This window comes from Pyrus communis, chromosome 1, assembly GCF_963583255.1.
Source record: "Pyrus communis chromosome 1, drPyrComm1.1, whole genome shotgun sequence".
In the NCBI taxonomy this organism is placed as follows: domain Eukaryota; kingdom Viridiplantae; phylum Streptophyta; class Magnoliopsida; order Rosales; family Rosaceae; genus Pyrus; species Pyrus communis.
Window position 1 is genome coordinate 7,309,679 of NC_084803.1, and position 23,779 is coordinate 7,333,457.

Here is a 23,779-nt window from a genome sequence, read left to right on the forward strand (position 1 = left end):
ATAGCCGGTCCCAATACTACGTACTCTACCTCATATTCTTACATATATTCGAATCAATGCAGATAACGATCTGAGGAGGTAAAATGGAAGGCGTCCATGAAGCTCCACATGACATAGAAAACCCCAAGGATCCATTACAAGAGGAGCTGGATAACTTGTCAACCCAGTCCCCTTTACGGTGTATCTATAGAGTTCCCAATTAGCGACTGCGGCGGGTACATGAGAAAGCATATACACCTCAAGTAGTCTCTATTGGCCCACTTCACCATGGCAAGGAACATTTAAAAGCCATGGAAGAGCACAAAAAATGGTACCTGCGACATTTTCTAAGCCGAACCAGGGAAAGGGTAAGCTTTTCTGATTATATACAAATGATAAAGGACCAAGAGGGAAGGTTGCGAGGTTCTTATGCAGAACCCATTGAGTTTGGCAGTGATCAATTTGTAAGAATTGTTTTAGTGGATGCCGCCTTCGTCATTGAGTTCTTATTGAGGTGCCGTGACTCAAATTGTGAAGGTGATGATTACATATTTAACAACCCTGTGATGAGATGGGATGTGCTTCCAGATTTGCGGTTGCTTGAAAATCAGCTGCCATTCTTCATTCTTCAGGTTCTTTTTAACACACTTTCTTCTTCTGCACATCCACGGCCTTCGTTACTTGAAATTTCCTACTCCTTTTTCGAAAGCCAAATTGTTAGAAAGGGAAAAGAAGAGGGTTTTAATGAAATATGCTATACTGAAGAAGTACAACATTTTGTTGATCTGATAAGAATTCTATACCGACCGTTCAAATCACAAACTAGAAGGGAACTTAAAACCACAGCCGTACCCAATGCGGCAGAGCTACTCCAGGCTGGAGTCAAGTTTACGGTCGGAAGAGGCAGCAATTTATTTGACATTAAATTCTCGGATGGCATCCTCAAAATTCCGACGTTAATAGTAGTCGATACCACAGATCTGACACTCAGAAATCTCCTTGCTTTTGAACAATGCCATTAGAGAGAGGAGGATTGCCTAACTAGTTATGTTTTCCTCATGAAGCGTCCCGCGAAAACCCCAAAGGATGTGGAATTGCTTGTTGAGCATGGAATTATTGAAAATTGGCTAGGCAGTACCAAGTGTTGGTATTGAAAAAGTTTGCTAACTCAATACCAAAATATGTGGGTGATAAGTTTACAAACTCTATCACACCTCTCACTTTCACTCTCAATAAAATTGGACAAGGAAAGAAATAGAGAAATAGAGAAATAGAGAAAGGAGGGAAGCAACAAGCTTTGGTAAAACACTTGCACTTAGATATATGAAAAGAGAGTTTACAAACTCAATAGCTTACAAGCTGAAATTAAATGAATGGGAAATGGGATTCGGATGGGATGATATAAGGCTTAGCAAGATGGCCTATTTATACAAAACTGAAAAAATAAACAATCCAACAATACATATAATGAATGATGGTGTTCCACATCTTTACACCCTTTCAAACACATGCAGCAACTTTGATAGTTGGCATACACATGCATTGCATCATGGCAGGTTGTAATAACAACCTTTTGGTTTGCACACAGCAGCACACTGCTGTCTTCCTGCTAGCACATCACATGGCAGCACACTTGCTGTCTTTCATCACCATTCGGCTGAACATGGAAGGAACAATGATGATTATATTTTGCTGGAAACAATCTGTAAAGAAAGGTTAGCATCACATGGACAGATCACATGAATTTTAATTTGAATTTCCAACATGCCCCCTCAAATTAAAATGCCTTCATGCCTAGCATTTCACGTAACGGCTGGAATGATTCAACTGGTAATGGCTTAGTGAAGATGTCTGCCACTTGTTCCTTCGTGTGACAATAGACAAGCTCAATTGTCTTTTGCTTCACATGGTCCCTTAGAAAATGGAACCTGGTATCGATGTGCTTTCTCCTTCCATGTTGGACTGGATTCCTAGCAAGCTTGATAGCTGAGATGTTATCCACATGAATCACAGTCGATTCCACTTGTGGATGACACACTGACTTCAACAGATTTCTTAACCAAATTGCCTCACACATGGTTGAGGCTACAGCAACGTACTCGGCTTCACACGATGACAAAGCAACAATTGATTGCTTCTTTGAAGTCCATGAGAAAGCTGTTGATCCTAGAAAAAACACATAGCCAGTTGTGCTTTTCCTTTCATCTTGGTCACCTCCCCAATCATTATCTGAATAACCAAATAATTTTGCATCTTCACCAAAATTATAAAATAGACCATAGTTTAGAGTACCTCTTATGTACCTCAAAATTCTCTTGGCGGCCAGCCAATGAGACTCCCTTGGTGTTTCCATGTATCGACTCACGAGTCCAACACCATAAACTATATCAGGTCTTGTGATTGTAAGGTACCTTAGGCTTCCAACCAAGCTTTTGTACACGGTTGAGTTTACAAACTCACCTTCTCCTTCCTTAGACAGCTTCAATCTAGTTGCAACTGGAGTGTTGACAATATTGCACTTGTCCATATTGAATTTCTCCAATATATCTCTCATGTACTTTTGTTGAGAGATGTAGATACCGTCACTTTCTTGCTTCACCTCTATGCCAAGAAAGTATGACATTAATCCATTGTCAGTCATCTCGAATTCACTGAACATGGATTGCTTGAACTCATAGAACATTGCTTCATTGTTTCCTGTAAACAACAAGTCATCTACATAGAGACAAATAATTAAGAACTCCCCTTTTTCACCGTTCTTCATGTAAACTGAATGCTCGTATGGACATTTCTGAAATCCATTTTGGTGAAGGTAGTTGTCAATCCTTAAGTTCCAAGTTCGCGGTGCTTGCTTGAGGCCATGCAAAGCTTTCTTCAAACGATACACTTTATCTTCTTTTCCTTGTACTTGGAAGCCTTTTGGTTGTTCCACGTACACTTCTTCCTCAAGAACTCCATTAAGGAAGGCTGACTTGACATCTAATTGATAAATTTTCCATTTATGCTGAGCGGCAAGAGAGATTAGTAATCTTACCGTGTCAAGTCTTGCAACTGGAGCATAGACTTCATCATAGTCCACTCCATACTTCTGTTTGTAGCCCTTTGCTACAAGCCTTGATTTGTATCGATCCACACTTCCATCTGCAATGCGTTTGATCTTGTAAACCCACTTGACACCAATAGCCTTCTGATTTGGTGGGAGCTTTGTTAACTCCCAAGTGTCATTCTTCTCGATGGCATGGATCTCTTCTTCCATGGCTTTCTTCCAACAATCTTCTTCCATAGCTTCATTGAATGAGAGAGGCTCATGGTCTGCATAGAAGCAGAAAAAATTGGTTTCTTTTTCTTCTTATCCATAAATCTCTGTGAGACTCCTTAACCTTACTGGAGTTGAGGAGCTGCTTTCCTCACTAGATGTAGGACCACTCCTTGCAATTCTGTGCACTGGAGTTGTTGTGATTGTTTGAGCAGGTTGTTGCTCAATAGGTGGTACAACTTCTGGTTCTTCAAAATCAATGGAGACGATCTTCTCTTTACTGACTTCTTTGTTGTTCCACTTCCATGTCTCTTCCTCACTGAAGATGACATCTCTACTAACCACTAGTTTGCCAGTTAGTGGGTTGTAGAGCTTGTATGCCTTGGACTCTTCACTATAGCCCACAAACACACACTTCTCACCTCTATCATCAAGTTTCCTCCTCTTGGCTTCTGGAACTTGAGCATATGCAACACACCCAAAAATTCTTAGGTGTGTAACATTCGGCTTGTATCCACTCCAAGCCTTTTGTGGTGTCATCCTCTTGACACTCTTTGTTGGACATCAATTCAACAAATAAATCGAACAAACTACAGCTTCTGCCCATAACTCTTTTGGCAAATTCTTCTCCTTAAGCATGGACCTTGTAATGTCAAGGATGGTTCGATTCTTTCTTTCGGCTATCCCATTTTGCTGTGGGGTATAAGCAGCAGTAAGTTGATGCCTAATTCCTTGCTCCTTGCAGTATGCTTGGAAAGCATTGGAGGTGTACTCTCCACCTCTATCTGATCTCACAGCCACAAGCTTGTGGTTACTTTCAGCCTCTGTGAGTGCCTTGAACTCCTTGAAAATTTTTAGGGCAGCTGACTTCTCCTTGAGAAAATAGACCCAAGTCTTTCTACTGAAATCATCAATGAAGGTAATAAAATACATATTATCTCCATAAGACATGGGATCCAATGGACCACATATATCTATGTGCACCAACTGCAGTGGTGCCTTTGCTCTCCATGTATCACCAACAGGGAACGATAGTCGTGCTTGCTTGCCAAGCACACAACCTTCACATACTTGGCGTGTGGCTTCAATTTGGGGTAGACCACGAACCATTCCTCCACTTGACAGCAACTTTAGGCCATTGAAATGAAGATGGCCAAATCGAAGATGCCATTTCCATGACTCATCTTCCATTACACCGATGTTGCAGCTTCTAATCTTTGTGTTCAAATTCAACGGAAACATCCGGTTCTTTGACATTCGAACACGTGCAATAAGCTTTCTCCTTGCATTCCTGAGAGTGAGAAGCATGTTCTCCATATGTATAATGTACCCTTTCTGGAGCAGTTGACCAATGCTCAGAATGTTGTTCTTCATACCTGGTATGTAGTAGGTATCGGAGATGTATTCTTCTCTACCATCCTTCTGGATAATCTTGATCTTCCCTTTGCCTTCAACTGGCAACTTTGAGGAGTCACCAAGACTTACAGATCCATAGGCCCCATCTTTGAGTTCGGCAAAAAACTCCTTTTTTCCACACATGTGATTGCTTGCACCAGAGTCCAAATACCAAACATCTTGTTAGCTACTGGAATCATGGTGTGCTAGCAAGACTCACTTGATTCTGCCATGTTGACATGCTCACCATTTTTATGTGAACATTCATTGGCATAATGTCCATATTGCTTACAGTTGTGACACTGGATATGCGTCTTTCCTCGAGTAGATCTCCACTCCTGAGACTGACCTTGATTTTGTGCATAGCCTCGACCTCTTCCTCGGGCTCGTCCTCGACTACGGTTGGATGAACTCCCATGACGTGAGTTCCACTGCCCACGACCTCCATTTGGTTTGTCAATATTCAACTTTGACTCCAAAGCTTGCTCTAGCGTTGTGGGACTTGCATTCTTCTGAATGCGTTGCTCGTGAACTAGGAGGGATCCTAGCAATTCCTCTGTGCTCATTGTCTCCAAATCCTTCGATTCCTCAATGGCAGTCACCACATGCTCAAAGTTGGATGTGAGTGACCGAAGGATTTTCTCCACAACTCGTACTTCATTGAGTTTCTCGCCATTTCTCCTCATCTGATTTACTATCGCAATGAGCCTTGTGTGATAGTCGGAGATGCTCTCTCTTTCATTCATGTGAGCAGTTTCAAAATCTGCTCGAAGTGACTGTAACCTCACTTTCTTGACTCGATCTACTCCTTTGTAGATTGTACTGAGTGTATCCCATACTTGCTTGCTCGTTGTTGCTTCTGCAACCTTCTCGAACGTTGAATCTTCTAATCCTTGATAAAGAAGATACAACGCCTTCTGGTCCTTCTTTCGTAAGTCCTTGAGAGTGTTCCTTTGATCCGCAGTATATACGGCTTCTTGCTCGGCAGTGGGTACAACATACCCACTACTGACAACCTCCCATAGCTCCTGTGATCCAAACAATGCTTTGAATTGGATGCACCATCTTTCATAATTTTCTTTCTTCAATGTGGGAACTTGGAGTTGCACTAAGTTGGACGCCATAACTGCTGCACCTGCCAGAATGGTATTCTGGCTCTGATACCAATTGTTGGTATTGAAAAAGTTTGCTAACTCAATACCAAAATATGTGGGTGATAAGTTTACAAACTCTATCACACCTCTCACTTTCACTCTCAATAAAATTGGACAAGGAAAGAAATAGAGAAATAGAGAAATAGAGAAAGGAGGGAAGCAACAAGCTTTGGTAAAACACTTGCACTTAGATATATGAAAAGAGAGTTTACAAACTCAACAACTTACAAGCTGAAATTAAATGAATGGGAAATGGGATTCGGATGGGATGATATAAGGCTTAGCAAGATGGCCTATTTATACAAAACTGAAAAAATAAACAATCCAACAATACATATAATGAATGATGGTGTTCCACATCTTTACACCCTTTCAAACACATGCAGCAACTTTGATAGTTGGCATACACATGCATTGCATCATGGCAGGTTGTAATAACAACCTTTTGGTTTGCACACAGCAGCACACTGCTGTCTTCCTGCTAACACATCACATGGCAGCACACTTGCTGTCTTTCATCACCATTCAGCTGAACATGGAAGGAGCAATGATGATTATATTTTGCTGGAAACAATCTGTAAAGAAAGGTTAGCATCACATGGACAGATCACATGACTTTTAATTTGAATTTCCAACACCAAGAAGATATCTACTTTGCTTCATGACCTTGGCACTGGGATGATACTTGACTACTACTGTTATGCCCCTCTTTGTGAAGATCTGAACAGCTACTGTGGAAAACACAGGCACAAATGGATGGCGAATTTGAGACAAAATTATTTTAACACGCCTTGGTCCATTATTTCTGTTGTTGCAGCTGTTATTCTCCTCATACTCACTTTCATACAAACTGTGTGCACTGTTATATCTGCTGCTTAAGCATAAACGACCGCAAGTAGTCTCTACTTCTCCGGAGGATCCACAAGTCTCTGCTTCTTCGGAGGATCCGCAAGTCTCTCCTTTGCCGTATCCTCCATACCCTTGGAAGTCTAGCCTAGTCTTTGAGACGGTACAGAGTTTGCATTAGCAATCTCAGGTTTCCTTGAAGTGAGTGTAATGGATGTTCCAACAAAATAAAGGTTTGAAGAGTGTGATTTTATATTTGATAGGGAAGTGGCTACTTGTAATGATTTTCATTGAAGTACGTGATTTCCGCAGGCCTTTTTCTCATCTGCACTTTTATATTTTCGGACGTTAGATTCAATAAACCTTGTATTTTTAAAACCAAAGAAATATTATTCAACAAATTAATGTGTTACACATATGCATGTTGGAGATGAAACTCCAAACAAGGAACAACCTCCTCCATCACATGCTAACAATTTTTATTCAAAATATGATAAGAAATAAATCAATATCCTAGTGTTGAAAAAGCTCAACAGTAGCAATGGCATACAGGACCAGAGCTAATATTTTTGCAGAAACCTCCTTTTTCACAATCTGCACTGCAGAATTCCCAGCACTTTCCATTTTTTTTTACCAGGCGCACATTCTCCTAGCTCGGGGTGATTATTACAGCACCTTGAAGCTTGAGCAATTGAAATCTTGCAAACTGAAATCACAATCAAATTACTAATTAATTAAAATGATTAATTATTGAAAAAACATGGAAAATGCAAGGAAGTGACACGAGCAAATAAAAACAAAAATTAAAAATATATATATATTAGAAGTCAATTACTGCAAAACCTAGTACTATTGATAAAATATTAGGAAAATAAACTAAAAAAAAAACATGCCAAAAGCTTGCATGGATGTTTAGACCATATAAAACTGAAATATATAGTAGGTTATGTGTTTGTTTATAAGTGTTTTTAAAATAATTGAAAGCGTTTTTTGTGAAAATATTTTTAGAACCAATCCTTAGTAAAAATGCAAGTAAATCATGAAAAAACACTTAAAGTGTTTCCTAAAAGAAGCGCATAACTGGTGTTTCTTACAGAAAACACTTTAAATGCTTATGAAACCAAAAAAAAATTTTCTCTAGAAACGTTTTTTAGTTATTTTAAAAGCACATCTAAACGAGTCTTATTTTGGTCATAGAAAGCAAAAAGGCTACCCAAAAATAAATATGATTCAAGATAATTGAAACGGACCTGTGGAGCTTGACAAAAGCACCAACACAACACAAGGAGGAAAGATGTGATTGTATACTTACTCATCTTTTCTTTTTAAATTTTCACTTCTCTTGTGTTTTGATCTTTCACTTGTTGCGTTGAAAGGTTTGGAGAATTTGTAAGATCCCATATCGTCCATGGGTGAGGATCCTGTAAGTCTTATATGTATGTTCTCATCTCTACCTAGTACAAAGCATTTTGGGAGCTCACTGGCTTTGACTTCCATGGGAACTCCGAAGTTAAGCGAGTTCGCGCCAGAGCAATCCTAAGATAGGTGACTTATTGGGAAGTAGCTCGTGAGTTCCTAGAAACAAAACCATGAGAGCATGGTCAAGGCCCAAAGCAGACAATATCGTGCTACGGTGGAGTCAAGCTCAGGATGTGGTGGGGGCCCTGGTTGGGATGTGATAATTTGGTATCAAAGCCAATCCTTGGCTGGAAGTGTGCCGACGAGGACGTCGGACCCCTAAGGGGAGTGGATTGTAAGATCTCACATCACCCAAGGGTGAGGTTCCTGTAAGCCTTATATATATATATATATATATATATATATATATATATTCTCATATCTACCTAGCACGAGGCCTTTTGGGAGTTTACCGGCTTCGGATTCCATAGGAACTCCGAAGTTAAGCGAGTTCGCGAGAGAGCAATCCTAGGATGGGTGACCCATTGGGAAGTTGCTCGTGAGTTCTCAGAAACAAAACCATGAGGACGTGGTCGAGGCCCAAAGCGGACAATATCATACTACAATGGAGTCGAGCCCTGAATGTGATGGGACCGGGCTGGGATGTGATAGAATGTGTAATTTATAGAGACTCGAAGACAATAATGATATTTGGGTATTAAAGCATAATTAAAATTGTGAGTCCAAGAAATAGGAAAGTCTGATCGTTGGTACATATATAGGTTATGAATATAGCAACGTATCCAGCCATTGTATTTTATTGGAAATAAATCCCAAGATTTGGAGATATTATTTGAAACAGTACACGCACAAGATCATCAAAAAAAATTTGAACAAGGTTACGAATGTATCAATAATTCCAATCATTTATTTTTCTTGGAAATAAATCCAACCATTTAAAGACATTATTTGAAACAATACATGCACGAAGGTTTTCATGATCAACAAAGTTATTTTATTTTATTTTTTCTGAAAAATGAGGACAACTGGTGGCAAATCACGGTTATCCATCTCTTTCGGACCCGTAGAGGTTATGGGGAATTTCATCCTGCCCTTAGCCATGATCATGCAGACTCTAATGTGTGCACCAAAATGTACATACCGAAATGCATGTATATGTTTGTATCGATGAATTAATGTACCTATATGTTTGTATCAAGGGATATACCGAAATATTCAAATGTATTAATGTACCTAACTGAAGAACATACAAAATTATTATCAGACTATATATTATAAAAAAAATTAGTTGCCAAAATGTAGACATTAAAATATATTATGATAAATGAAATGAAAAAATTAAATTTAAATGTAATTAATACATTAAAATAGGAATTAAAAGATAATTAAAACATCAAAATATAACTAATAAATGAGATGATTAGATGTACTAAGGACTAAAATTGGATTTTAATCTTACACAAGATTATAGTCTAAAACTCATCTTTTTTAAGGATTAAAATGAAGTTTTCATTTCAATATTTAGTTGCAATATTCCACAAGAACTCCGAAGGCGTCTGGCGGGGTTTTTTTTGTTTCTTTCTTACGTCTGCTCCAAGTATCTTAATTGAATGTGTGCCTAATGAAATATTTGAATCAATGCAGATAACGATCTCAGGCGGTAAAATGGAAGGAGTCCATGAAGCTCCACATCCATGAAGCTCCACATGACATAGAAAACCCCAAGGATCCATTACAAGAGAAGTCGGATAACTTGTCACCCCTGTCCTCTTTGCGGTGTATCTATAGAGTTCCTAAGCGACTGCGGCGGGTAAATGAGAAAGCATATACACCTCAAGTAGTCTCTATAGGCCCACTTCACCATGGCAAGGAACATTTAAAAGCCATGGAAGAGCACAAAAAAAGGTACCTGCGACATTTTCTAAGCCGAACGAGGGAAAGGGTAAGCTTCTCTGATTATATACAAATGATAGGGGACAAAGAGGGAAGGTTGCGAGGTTCTTATGCAGAACCCATTGAGTTTGGCAGTGATCAATTTGTAAGAATTGTTTTAGTGGATGCCGCCTTCATCATTGAGTTCTTATTGAGGTGCCGTGACTCAGATTGTGAAGGTTATGATTACAAATTTAACAACCCTATGATGAGATGGGATGTGCTTCCAGATTTGCGGTTGCTTGAAAATCAGCTGCCATTCTTCATTCTTCAGGTTCTTTTTGACACACTTTCTTCTCCTGCACATCTGCGGCCTTCGTTACTTGAAATTTCCTACACCTTTTTGGTAAGCCAAATTGTTAGAAAGGGAAAAGAAGAGGATTCCTACGAAATATGTTCTACTGAAGTACAAGTACAACATTTTGTTGATCTTATAAGAATTCTACACCCACCGTTGAAATCAAAAACTAGAAGGGAACTTAAAACCACAGCGGTACCCAACGCAGCAGAGCTACTCCAGGCTGGAGTCAAATTTGAGGTAGGAAAAGGCACCAATTTATTTGACATAAAATTCTCGGATGGCATCCTTGAAATTCCGACATTAATAGTAGCCGACAACACGGATCTGACACTCAGAAATCTCCCTGCTTTTGAACAATGCCATAAGAGAGAGGAGGATTGCCTAAATAGTTATGTTTTCCTCATGAAGCGTCTCGCGAAAACCCCAAAGGATGTGGAATTGCTTGTTGAGCATGGAATTATTGTTAATTGGCTAGGTAGTACCAAGAAGATATCTACTTTGCTTCATGGCCTTGGCACTGGGCCGGATGATGGTTGACTACTACTGTTATGCCCCTCTTTGTGAAGATCTGAACAGCTACTGCGGAAAACGCAGGCACAAATGGATGGCAAATTTGAGACAAAATTATTTTAACACGCCTTGGTCCATTATTTCGGTTGTTGCAGCTGTTATTCTCCTCGTACTCACTTTCATACAAACTGTGTGCACTGTTATATTTGTTGCTTAAGCATGAACGACCGCAAGTCTCTCCTTCTCCAAAAGATCCACAAGTCTCTGCTTCTCCGGAGGATCCATAAGTCTCTCCTTTGTCGTATCCTCCGTACCCTTAGAAGTCTAGCCTAGTCTTTGAGACGGTACAGATTTTGCATTAGCAATCTCAGGTTTCCTTGAAGTGAGTGTAATAGATGTTCCAACAAAATAAAGGTTTGAAGAGTGTGATTTTATATTTGATAGGGAAGTGGCTACTCGTAATGATTTTTTATTGAAGTATCTGTTGTAAATAAAATGAAGAGATTTCTGCATGCCTTTTTCTAATCTGCATTTTTATATTTTCGGGTGTTTGTAGATTCAATAAACCTTGTATTTTTAAAACCAAAGCAATATTATTCCACAATTAATGTGTTACACATATGCATGTTGGAGATGAAACTCCAAACAAGGAACAACCTCCTCCATCACATGCTCACAATTTTTATTCAAAATATAATATGAGATAAATCAATATCCTTGTGTTGAAAAAAGCTCAACAGTAGCAATGGCATACAGGACCAGAGCTAATATGTTTGCAGAAACCTCCTTTCTCGCAATCTGTAATGCAGAATTCATGGCACTTTCCATTTTCACATTTTCCTTGCTCGGGGTGATTATTACAGCACTTTGAAGCTTGAGCAATTGAAATCTTGCAAACTGAAATCACAATCAAATTACAAATTAATTATTGAAAAAGCATGGAAAATGCAAGGAAGTGACCCGAGCAAATAAAAACCAAAATTAAAAAATATATATATTAGAAATCAATTACTGCAAAACCTAGTACTGTTGATAAAATATTAGGAAAATAAACTAAAAAAAAAACCCATGCCAAAAGCTTGCATAGATGTTTAGACCATATGAAACTGAAATATATAATAGGTTTTGTGCTTGTTTGGAAGTGCCTTTAAAATAATTGAAAGCGTTTTTTGTGAAAATATTTTGAGAACCAATCCTTAATAAAAATACAAGTAAATCATGAAAAAACACTTTTAAGTGCTTTTGAGACCATTTTTTTTTCTTCTCTAAAAACGCTTCTAATCATTTTAAAAGCACTCTAAACAAATCTTATTTTAGTCATAGAAAGCAAAAAGGCTACCCAAAAATAAATATGATTCAAGATAATTGAAACAGACCTGTGGAGCTTGACAAAAGCACCAACACAAGGAGGAAAGATGTGATTGTAAACTTATTCATCTTTTCTTTGTAAATTTTCACTTCTCTTGTGTATTTGCTCTTTCACTTGTTGCGTTGAAAGGTTTGAGAGAATGTGTAATTTATAGAGACTCGAAGACAAGAATGATCTTTGGGTATTAAAGCATAATTAAAATTACGAGTCCAAGAAATAGGAAAGTCTGATCGTTGGTACATATATAGGTTATGAACATAGCAACGTATCCAGCCAATGTATTTTATTGGAAATAAATCCCAAGATTTGGAGATATTATTTGAAACAGTACACGCACAAGATCATCAAAACAATTTTTAACAAGGTTACGAATGTATCAATAATTCCAATCATTTATTTTTCTTGGAAATAAATCCAACCATTTAATGACATTATTTGAAACAATAAATACACGAAGGTTTTCATGATCAACAAAATTATTTTATTTTATTTTTTCCAAAAAAGGAGGACAACTGGTGGCAAGTCACAGTTATCCATCCCTTCCAGATCCGTAGAGGCTATGGGGAATTTCACCTGCCCTTGGCCATGGTCATGCAGACTCAAATGTGTGTACCAAAACGTATATACCGAAATGCATGTATATGTTTGTATCGATGAATTAATGTATCTATAAGTTTGTATCGAGGGATATACCGAAATATTCAAATGTATTAATGTACCTAAATGAAGAACATACAAAATTGTTATCGGACTATATATTATAAAAAAAAAATTAGTTGCCTAAATGTAGACATTAAAATATATTATGATAAATGAAATGAAAATTAAATTTAAATGTAATTAATACATTAAAATAGGAATTAAAAGATAATTAAATTACCAAAATATAACTAATAAATGAGATGATTAGATGTACTAAGGACTAAAATTGTATTTTAATCTTACACAAGATTATAGTCTAAAACTCATCTTTTTTAAGGATTAAAATGAAGTTTTCTATTTCAATATTTAGTTGCAATATTCCACAAGAACTCCGAAGGCGTCTGGCGGGATTCTTTTTGTTTCTTTCTTACGTCTGCTCCAAGTATCTTAATTGAATGTGTGCCTAATGAAATATTTGAATCAATGCAGATAACGATCTCAGGCGGTAAAATGGAAGGAGTCCATGAAGCTCCACATGACATAGAAAACCCCAAGGATCCATTACAAAAGAAGTTGGATAACTTGTCACCCCTGTCCTCTTTGCGGTGTGTCTATAGAGTTCCTAAGCGACTGCGAAGGGTAAATGAGAAAGCATATACACCTCAAGTAGTCTCTATAGGCCCACTTCACCATGGCAAGGAACATTTAAAAGCCATGGAAGAGCACAAAAAAAGGTACCTGCGACATTTTCTAAACCGAACGAGGGAAAGAGTAAGCTTCTCTGATTATATACAAATGATAGGGGACAAAGAGGGAAGGTTGCGAGGTTCTTATGCAGAACCCATTGAGTTTGGCAGTGATCAATTTGTAAGAATTGTTTTAGTGGATGCCGCCTTCATCATTGAGTTCTTATTGATGTGCCGTGACTCAAATTGTGAAGGTTATGATTACATATTTAACAACCCTATGATGAGATGGGGTGTGCTTCCAGATTTGCGGTTGCTTGAAAATCAGCTGCCATTCTTCATTCTTCAGGTTCTTTTTGACACACTTTCTTCTCCTGCACATCCGCGGCCTTCGTTACTTGAAATTTCCTACTCCTTTTTTGTAAGCCAAATTGTTAGAAAGGGAAAAGAAGTAGATTCTTACGAAATATGTTCTACTGAAGTACAAGTACAACATTTTGTTGATCTTATAAGAATTCTACACCCACCGTTGAAATCAAAAACTAGAAGGGAACTTAAAACCACAGCGGTACCCAACGCAGCAGAGCTACTCCAGGCTGGAGTCAAATTTGAGGTAGGAAAAGGCACCAATTTATTTGACATAAAATTCTCGGATGGCATCCTTGAAATTCCGACGTTAATAGTAGCCGATAACACAGATCTGACACTCAGAAATCTCCTTGCTTTTGAACAATGCCATAAGAGAGAAAAGGATTGCCTAACTAGTTATGTTTTCCTCATGAAGCGTCTTGCGAAAAACCCCAAAGGATGTGGAATTGCTTGTTGAGCATGGAATTATTGTTGATTGGCTAGGTAGTACCAAAAGGATATCTACTTTGCTTCATGACCTTGGCACTGGGCCGGATGATGGTTGACTACTACTGTTATGCCCCTCTTTGTGAAGATCTGAACAGCTACTGCGGAAAACGCAGGCAAAAATCGATGGCAAATTTGATACAAAATTATTTTAACATGCCTTGGTCCATTATTTCTGTTGTTGCAGCTGTTATTCTCCTCATACTCACTTTCATACAAACTGTGTGCACTGTTATATCTGTTGCTTAAGCATGAACGACCGCAAGTCTCTCCTTCTCCCGAGGATCCACAAATCTCTGCTTCACCGGAGGATCCATAAGTCTCTCCTTTGCCGTATCCTCCGTACCCTTAGAAGTCTAGCCTAGTCTTTGAGACGGTACAGATTTTGCATTAGCAATCTCAGGTTTCCTTGAAGTGAGTGTAATAGATGTTCCAACAAGATAAAGGTTTGAAGAGTGTGATTTTATATTTGATAGGGAAGTGGCTACTCGTAATGATTTTTCATTGAAGTATGTGTTGTAAATAAAATGAAGTGATTTCTGCAAGCCTTTTTCTAATCTGCACTTTTATATTTTCGGGTGTTTGTAGATTCAATAAACCTTTTATTTTTAAAACCAAAGCAATATTATTCCACAATTAATGTGTTACACATATGCATGTTGGAGATGAAACTCCAAACAAGGAACAACCTCCTCCATCACATGCTCACAATTTTTATTCAAAATATAATATGATATAAATCAATATCCTTGTGTTGAAAAAAGCTCAACAGTAGCAATGGCATACAGGACCAGAGCTAATATGTTTGCAGAAACCACCTTTCTCGCAATCTGTAATGCAGAATTCATGGCACTTTCCATTTTCACATTTTCCTTGCTCGGGGTGATTATTACAGCACTTTGAAGCTTGAGCAATTGAAATCTTGCAAACTGAAATCACAATCAAATTACTAATTAATTATTGAAAAAGCATGGAAAATGCAAGGAAGTGACCCGAGCAAATAAAAACCAAAATTAAAATATATATATATATATATTAGAAATCAATTACTGCAAAACCTAGTACTATTGATAAAATATTAGGAAATTAAACTAAAAAAAACCCCCCATGCCAAAAGCTTGCATGGATGTTTAGACCATATGAAACTGAAATATATAGTAGGTTATGTGCTTGTTTGAAAGTGCTTTTAAAATAATTGAAAGCATTTTTTATGAAAATATTTTGAGAACCAATCCTTAGTAAAAATGCAAGTAAATCATGAAAAAACACTTTTAAGTGGTTTTGAGACCAATTTTTTTTTTCCTCTAAAAACGCTTCTAATCATTTTAAAAGCACTCTAAACGAGTCTTATTTTAGTCATAGAAAGCAAAAAGGCTACCCAAAAATAAATATGATTCAAGATAATTGAAACAGACCTGTGGAGCTTGACAAAAGCACCAACACAAGGAGGAAAGATGTGATTGTAAACTTATTCATCTTTTCTTTGTAAATTTTCACTTCTCTTGTGTATTTGCTCTTTCACTTGTTGCGTTGAAAGGTTTGAGAGAATGTGTAATTTATAGACTCGAAGACAAGAATGATCTTTGGGTATTAAAGCATAATTAAAATTGGGAGTCCAAGAAATAGGAAAGTCTGATCGTTGGTACATATATAGGTTATGAACATAGCAACGTATCCAGCCAATGTATTTTATTGGAAATAAATCCCAAGATTTGGAGATATTATTTGAAACAGTACACGCACAAGATCATCAAAACAATTTTTAACAAGGTTACGAATGTATCAATAATTCCAATCATTTATTTTTCTTGGAAATAAATCCAACCATTTAATGACATTATTTGAAACAATAAATGCACGAAGGTTTTCATGATCAACAAAATTATTTTATTTTATTTTTTCCTAAAAATGAGGACAACTGGTGGCAAGTCACAGTTATCCATCCCTTCCAGATCCGTAGAGGCTATGGGGAATTTCACCCTGCCCTTGGCCATGGTCATGCAGACTCAAATGTGTGTACCAAAATGTACATACCGAAATGCATGTATATGTTTGTATCGATGAATTAATGTACCTATAAGTTTGTATCGAGGGATATACCGAAATATTCAAATGTATTAATGTACCTAAATGAAGAACATACAAAATTGTTATCGGACTATATATTATAAAAAAAAATTAGTTGCCTAAATGTAGACATTAAAATATATTATGATAAATGAAATGAAAATTAAATTTAAATGTAATTAATACATTAAAATAGGAATTAAAAGATAATTAAAACATCAAAATATAACTAATAAATGAGATGATTAGATGTACAAAGGACTAAAGATTATAGTCTAAAACTCATCTTTTTTAAGGATTAAAATGAAGTTTTCTTTTTCAATATTTAGTTGCAATATTCCACAAGAACTCCGAAGGCGTCTGGCGGGATTCTTTTTGTTTCTTTCTTACGTCTGCTCCAAGTATCTTAATTGAATGTGTGCCTAATGAAATATTTGAATCAATGCAGATAACGATCTCAGGCGGTAAAATGGAAGGAGTCCATGAAGCTCCACATGACATAGAAAACCCCAAGGATCCATTACAAAAGAAGTTGGATAACTTGTCACCCCTGTCCTCTTTGCGGTGTGTCTATAGAGTTCCTAAGCGACTGCGAAGGGTAAATGAGAAAGCATATACACCTCAAGTAGTCTCTATAGGCCCACTTCACCATGGCAAGGAACATTTAAAAGCCATGGAAGAGCACAAAAAAAGGTACCTGCGACATTTTCTAAACCGGACGAGGGAAAGAGTAAGCTTCTCTGATTATATACAAATGATAGGGGACAAAGAGGGAAGGTTGCGAGGTTCTTATGCAGAACCCATTGAGTTTGGCAGTGATCAATTTGTAAGAATTGTTTTAGTGGATGCCGCCTTCATCATTGAGTTCTTATTGAGGTGCCGTGACTCAAATTGTGAAGGTTATGATTACATATTTAACAACCCTAAGATGAGATGGGATGTGCTTCCAGATTTGCGGTTGCTTGAAAATCAGCTGCCATTCTTCATTCTTCAGGTTCTTTTTGACACACTTTCTTCTCCTGCACATCCGCGGCCTTCGTTACTTGAAATTTCCTACTCCTTTTTTGTAAGCCAAATTGTTAGAAAGGGAAAAGAAGTGGATTCTTACGAAATATGTTCTACTGAAGTACAAGTACAACATTTTGTTGATCTTATAAGAATTCTACACCCACCGCTGAAATCAAAAACTAGAAGGGAACTTAAAACCACAGCGGTACCCAACGCAGCAGAGCTACTCCAGGCTGGAGTCAAATTTGAGGTAGGAAAAGGCACCAATTTATTTGACATAAAATTCTCGGATGGCATCCTTGAAATTCCGACTTTAATAGTAGCCGATAACACAGATCGGACACTCAGAAATCTCCTTGCTTTTGAACAACGCCATAAGAGAGAGGATGATTGCCTAACTAGTTATGTTTTCCTCCTGAAGCGTCTCGCGAAAACGCCAAAGGATGTGGAATTGCTTGTTGAGCATGGAATTATTGTTAATTGGCTAGGTAGTACCAAGAAGATATCTACTTTGCTTCATGACCTTGGCACTGGGCCGGATGATGGTTGAATACTACTGTTATGCCCCTCTTTGTGAAGATCTGAACAGCTACTGCGGAAAACGCAGGCACAAATGGATGGCAAATTTGATACGAAATTATTTGAACACGCCTTGGTCCATTATTTCTGTTGTTGCAGCTGTTATTCTCCTCATACTCACTTTCATACAAACTGTGTGCACTGTTATATCTGTTGCTTAAGCATGAACGACCGCAAGTCTCTCCTTCTCCGGAGGATCCACAAGTCTCTGCTTCTCCGGAGGATCCATAAGTCTCTCCTTTGCCGTATCCTCCGTACCCTTAGAAGTCTAGCCTAGTCTTTGAGACGGTACAGATTTTGCATTAGCAATCTCTGGTTTCCTTAAAGTGAGTGTAATAGATGTTCCAACAAAATAAAGGTTTGAAGAGTGTGATTTTATATTTGATAGGGAAGTGGCTACTCGTAATGATTTTTTATTGAAATATCTGTTGTAAATAAAATGAAGTGATTTCTGCATGCCTTTTTCTAATCTGCACTTTTATATTTTCGGGTGTTTGTAGATTCAATAAACCTTTTATTTTTAAAACCAAAGCAATATTATTCCACAATTAATGTGTTACACATATGCATGTTGGAGATGAAACTCCAAACAAGGAACAACCTCCTCCATCACATGCTCACAATTTTTATTCAAAATATAATATGATATAAATCAATATCCTTGTGTTGAAAAAAGCTCAACAGTAGCAATGGCATACAGGACCAGAGCTAATATGTTTGCAGAAACCACCTTTCTCGCAATCTGTAATGCAGAATTCATGGCACTTTCCATTTTCACATTTTCCTTGCTCGGGGTGATTATTACAGCACTTTGAAGCTTGAGCAATTGAAATCTTGCAAACTGAAATCACAATCAAATTACTAATTAATTATTGAAAAAGCATGGAAAATGCAAGGAAGTGACCCGAGCAAATAAAAACCAAAATTAAAATATATATATATATATATTAGAAATCAATTACTGCAAAACCTAGTACTATTGATAAAATATTAGGAAATTAAACTAAAAAAAACCCCCCATGCCAAAAGCTTGCATGGATGTTTAGACCATATGAAACTGAAATATATAGTAGGTTATGTGCTTGTTTGAAAGTGCTTTTAAAATAATTGAAAGCATTTTTTATGAAAATATTTTGAGAACCAATCCTTAGTAAAAATGCAAGTAAATCATGAAAAAACACTTTTAAGTGGTTTTGAGACCAATTTTTTTTTTCCTCTAAAAACGCTTCTAATCATTTTAAAAGCACTCTAAACGAGTCTTATTTTAGTCATAGAAAGCAAAAAGGCTACCCAAAAATAAATATGATTCAAGATAATTGAAACAGACCTGTGGAGCTTGACAAAAGCACCAACACAAGGAGGAAAGATGTGATTGTAAACTTATTCATCTTTTCTTTGTAAATTTTCACTTCTCTTGTGTATTTGCTCTTTCACTTGTTGCGTTGAAAGGTTTGAGAGAATGTGTAATTTATAGACTCGAAGACAAGAATGATCTTTGGGTATTAAAGCATAATTAAAATTGGGAGTCCAAGAAATAGGAAAGTCTGATCGTTGGTACATATATAGGTTATGAACATAGCAACGTATCCAGCCAATGTATTTTATTGGAAATAAATCCCAAGATTTGGAGATATTATTTGAAACAGTACACGCACAAGATCATCAAAACAATTTTTAACAAGGTTACGAATGTATCAATAATTCCAATCATTTATTTTTCTTGGAAATAAATCCAACCATTTAATGACATTATTTGAAACAATAAATGCACGAAGGTTTTCATGATCAACAAAATTATTTTATTTTATTTTTTCCTAAAAATGAGGACAACTGGTGGCAAGTCACAGTTATCCATCCCTTCCAGATCCGTAGAGGCTATGGGGAATTTCACCCTGCCCTTGGCCATGGTCATGCAGACTCAAATGTGTGTACCAAAATGTACATACCGAAATGCATGTATATGTTTGTATCGATGAATTAATGTACCTATAAGTTTGTATCGAGGGATATACCGAAATATTCAAATGTATTAATGTACCTAAATGAAGAACATACAAAATTGTTATCGGACTATATATTATAAAAAAAAATTAGTTGCCTAAATGTAGACATTAAAATATATTATGATAAATGAAATGAAAATTAAATTTAAATGTAATTAATACATTAAAATAGGAATTAAAAGATAATTAAAACATCAAAATATAACTAATAAATGAGATGATTAGATGTACAAAGGACTAAAGATTATAGTCTAAAACTCATCTTTTTTAAGGATTAAAATGAAGTTTTCTTTTTCAATATTTAGTTGCAATATTCCACAAGAACTCCGAAGGCGTCTGGCGGGATTCTTTTTGTTTCTTTCTTACGTCTGCTCCAAGTATCTTAATTGAATGTGTGCCTAATGAAATATTTGAATCAATGCAGATAACGATCTCAGGCGGTAAAATGGAAGGAGTCCATGAAGCTCCACATGACATAGAAAACCACAAGGATCCATTACAAAAGAAGTTGGATAACTTGTCACCCCTGTCCTCTTTGCGGTGTGTCTATAGAGTTCCTAAGCGACTGCGAAGGGTAAATGAGAAAGCATATACACCTCAAGTAGTCTCTATAGGCCCACTTCACCATGGCAAGGAACATTTAAAAGCCATGGAAGAGCACAAAAAAAGGTACCTGCGACATTTTCTAAACCGGACGAGGGAAAGAGTAAGCTTCTCTGATTATATACAAATGATAGGGGACAAAGAGGGAAGGTTGCGAGGTTCTTATGCAGAACCCATTGAGTTTGGCAGTGATCAATTTGTAAGAATTGTTTTAGTGGATGCCGCCTTCATCATTGAGTTCTTATTGAGGTGCCGTGACTCAAATTGTGAAGGTTATGATTACATATTTAACAACCCTAAGATGAGATGGGATGTGCTTCCAGATTTGCGGTTGCTTGAAAATCAGCTGCCATTCTTCATTCTTCAGGTTCTTTTTGACACACTTTCTTCTCCTGCACATCCGCGGCCTTCGTTACTTGAAATTTCCTACTCCTTTTTTGTAAGCCAAATTGTTAGAAAGGGAAAAGAAGTGGATTCTTACGAAATATGTTCTACTGAAGTACAAGTACAACATTTTGTTGATCTTATAAGAATTCTACACCCACCGCTGAAATCAAAAACTAGAAGGGAACTTAAAACCACAGCGGTACCCAACGCAGCAGAGCTACTCCAGGCTGGAGTCAAATTTGAGGTAGGAAAAGGCACCAATTTATTTGACATAAAATTCTCGGATGGCATCCTTGAAATTCCGACTTTAATAGTAGCCGATAACACAGATCGGACACTCAGAAATCTCCTTGCTTTTGAACAACGCCATAAGAGAGAGGATGATTGCCTAACTAGTTATGTTTTCCTCCTGAAGCGTCTCGCGAAAACGCCAAAGGATGTGGAATTGCTTGTTGAGCATGGAATTATTGTTAATTGGCTAGGTAGTACCAAGAAGATATCTACTTTGCTTCATGACCTTGGCACTGGGCCGGATGATGGTTGAATACTACTGTTATGCCCCTCTTTGTGAAGATCTGAACAGCTACTGCGGAAAACGCAGGCACAAATGGATGGCAAATTTGATACGAAATTATTTGAACACGCCTTGGTCCATTATTTCTGTTGTTGCAGCTGTTATTCTCCTCATACTCACTTTCATACAAACTGTGTGCACTGTTATATCTGTTGCTTAAGCATGAACGACCGCAAGTCTCTCCTTCTCCGGAGGATCCACAAGTCTCTGCTTCTCCGGAGGATCCATAAGTCTCTCCTTTGCCGTATCCTCCGTACCCTTAGAAGTCTAGCCTAGTCTTTGAGACGGTACAGATTTTGCATTAGCAATCTCTGGTTTCCTTAAAGTGAGTGTAATAGATGTTCCAACAAAATAAAGGTTTGAAGAGTGTGATTTTATATTTGATAGGGAAGTGGCTACTCGTAATGATTTTTTATTGAAATATCTGTTGTAAATAAAATGAAGTGATTTCTGCATGCCTTTTTCTAATCTGCACTTTTATATTTTCGGGTGTTTGTAGATTCAATAAACCTTTTATTTTTAAAACCAAAGCAATATTATTCCACAATTAATGTGTTACACATATGCATGTTGGAGATGAAACTCCAAACAAGGAACAACCTCCTCCATCACATGCTCACAATTTTTATTCAAAATATAATATGAGATAAATCAATATCCTTGTGTTGAAAAAAGCTCAACAGTAGCAATGGCATACAGGACCAGAGCTAATATGTTTGCAGAAACCACCTTTCTCGCAATCTGTAATGCAGAATTCATGGCACTTTCCATTTTCACATTTTCCTTGCTCGGGGTGATTATTACAGCACTTTGAAGCTTGAGCAATTGAAATCTTGCAAACTGAAATCACAATCAAATTACAAATTAATTATTGAAAAAGCATGGAAAATGCAAGGAAGTGACCCGAGCAAATAAAAACCAAAATTAAAAAAATATATATATTAGAATTCAATTACTGCAAAACCTAGTACTATTGATAAAATATTAGGAAAATAAACTGAAAAAAAAAACCCATGCCAAAAGCTTGCGTGGATGTTTAGACCATATGAAACTGAAATATATAGTAGGTTAGGTGCTTGTTTGGAAGTGCTTTTAAAATAATTGAAAGCGTTTTTTATGAAAATATTTTGAGAACCAATTCTTAGTAAAAATGCAAGTAAATCATGAAAAAACACTTTTAAGTGCTTTTGAGACCAATTTTTTTTTTCTCTCTAAAAACGCTTCAAGTCATTTTAAAAGCACATCTAAACGAGTCTTATTTTATTCATAGAAAGCAAAAAGGCTACCCAAAAATAAATATGATTCAAGATAATTGAAACAGACCTGTGGAGCTTGACAAAAGCACCAACACAAGGAGGAAAGATGTGATTGTGAACTTATTCATCTTTTCTTTGTAAATTTTCACTTCTCGTGTATTTGCTCTTTCACTTGTTGCGTTGAAAGGTTTGAGAGACTCTGTAATTTATAGAGACTCGAAGACAAGAATGATCTTTGGGTATTAAAGCATAATTAAAATTGCGAGTCCAAGAAATAGGAAAGTCTGATCGTTGGTACATATACAGGTTATGAATATAGCAACGTATCCAGCCATTGTATTTTATTGGAAATAAATCCCAAGATTTGGAGATATTATTTGAAACAGTACACGCACATGATCATCATCACAAATTTGAACAAGGTTACGAATGTATCAATAATTCCAATCATTTATTTTTCTTGGAAATAAATCCAACCATTTAAAGACATTATTTGAAACAATAAATGCACGAAGGTTTTCATGATCAACAAAATTATTTTATTTTATTTTTTCCTAAAAAAGAGGACAACGGGTGACAAATCACAGTTATCCATCCCAACGGGTGACAAAATTATTTTATTTTATTTTATTTTATTTCACCCTGCCATTGGCTAGGGACAAGCAGACTCATCAACTTAGAGTATCAAATCTAGGACCTCCCACATTTTTTTGTTTATTGAGGAGCTGCAGTCCACGCCCTTACCACTGGACCACTTACTGTGGTTGTGATCAACAAAATTATTTGGTTGACAAAAATAAAAATAAAAAGTATGCGTCTCTCTGTTTTTAAATGGAAAAAAAAATGAGAATTTTAAATACTCCTATCCTAGCATAAAATATCGAACTCAAGTTTAGGCTGAAACAGTGAGCATTACATAAAATGCTAGGATGGGAGTATTTAAAAGTATCTACGTTTC

The 23,779-nt window shown here is 36.8% G+C and overlaps 1 protein-coding gene and 5 pseudogenes across 1 annotated transcript; 5 read left to right on the forward strand and 1 right to left on the reverse strand.

Annotated features, from left to right (window-relative positions):
- The first annotated feature begins 83 nt into the window (after positions 1-83).
- Positions 84-6,663, forward strand: LOC137733453 (UPF0481 protein At3g47200-like; annotated as a pseudogene).
- Positions 6,664-9,687: 3,024 nt separating this feature from the next.
- On the forward strand, positions 9,688-11,009 carry LOC137733540 (UPF0481 protein At3g47200-like; annotated as a pseudogene).
- A 516-nt stretch (positions 11,010-11,525) lies between these two features.
- Positions 11,526-12,229, reverse strand: LOC137733623 (putative defensin-like protein 25). The gene is made up of 2 exons (XM_068472795.1): positions 12,169-12,229; positions 11,526-11,689 (listed from the first exon to the last, which is right to left on the reverse strand). Exons 1-2 carry the CDS (start codon positions 12,227-12,229, stop codon positions 11,526-11,528), a joined length of 225 nt encoding a protein of 74 aa, XP_068328896.1.
- Positions 12,230-13,313: 1,084 nt separating this feature from the next.
- LOC137732910 (UPF0481 protein At3g47200-like) lies at positions 13,314-14,593 on the forward strand (annotated as a pseudogene).
- A 2,287-nt stretch (positions 14,594-16,880) lies between these two features.
- LOC137731776 (UPF0481 protein At3g47200-like) lies at positions 16,881-18,365 on the forward strand (annotated as a pseudogene).
- Positions 18,366-20,446: 2,081 nt separating this feature from the next.
- On the forward strand, positions 20,447-21,931 carry LOC137731767 (UPF0481 protein At3g47200-like; annotated as a pseudogene).
- The last annotated feature ends 1,848 nt before the right edge of the window (positions 21,932-23,779 follow it).

Excerpts from the sequence above, each read along its gene's own strand:
- LOC137733623 (XM_068472795.1), bottom strand. The coding sequence starts at position 12,229 with ATGAATAAGTTTACAATCACATCTTTCCTCCTTGTGTTGGTGCTTTTG. Across the intron at positions 11,690-12,168 it reads GCTTTTGTCAAGCTCCACAG|TTTGCAAGATTTCAATTGCT; the intron begins GTCTGTTTCAAT and ends TTGTGATTTCAG.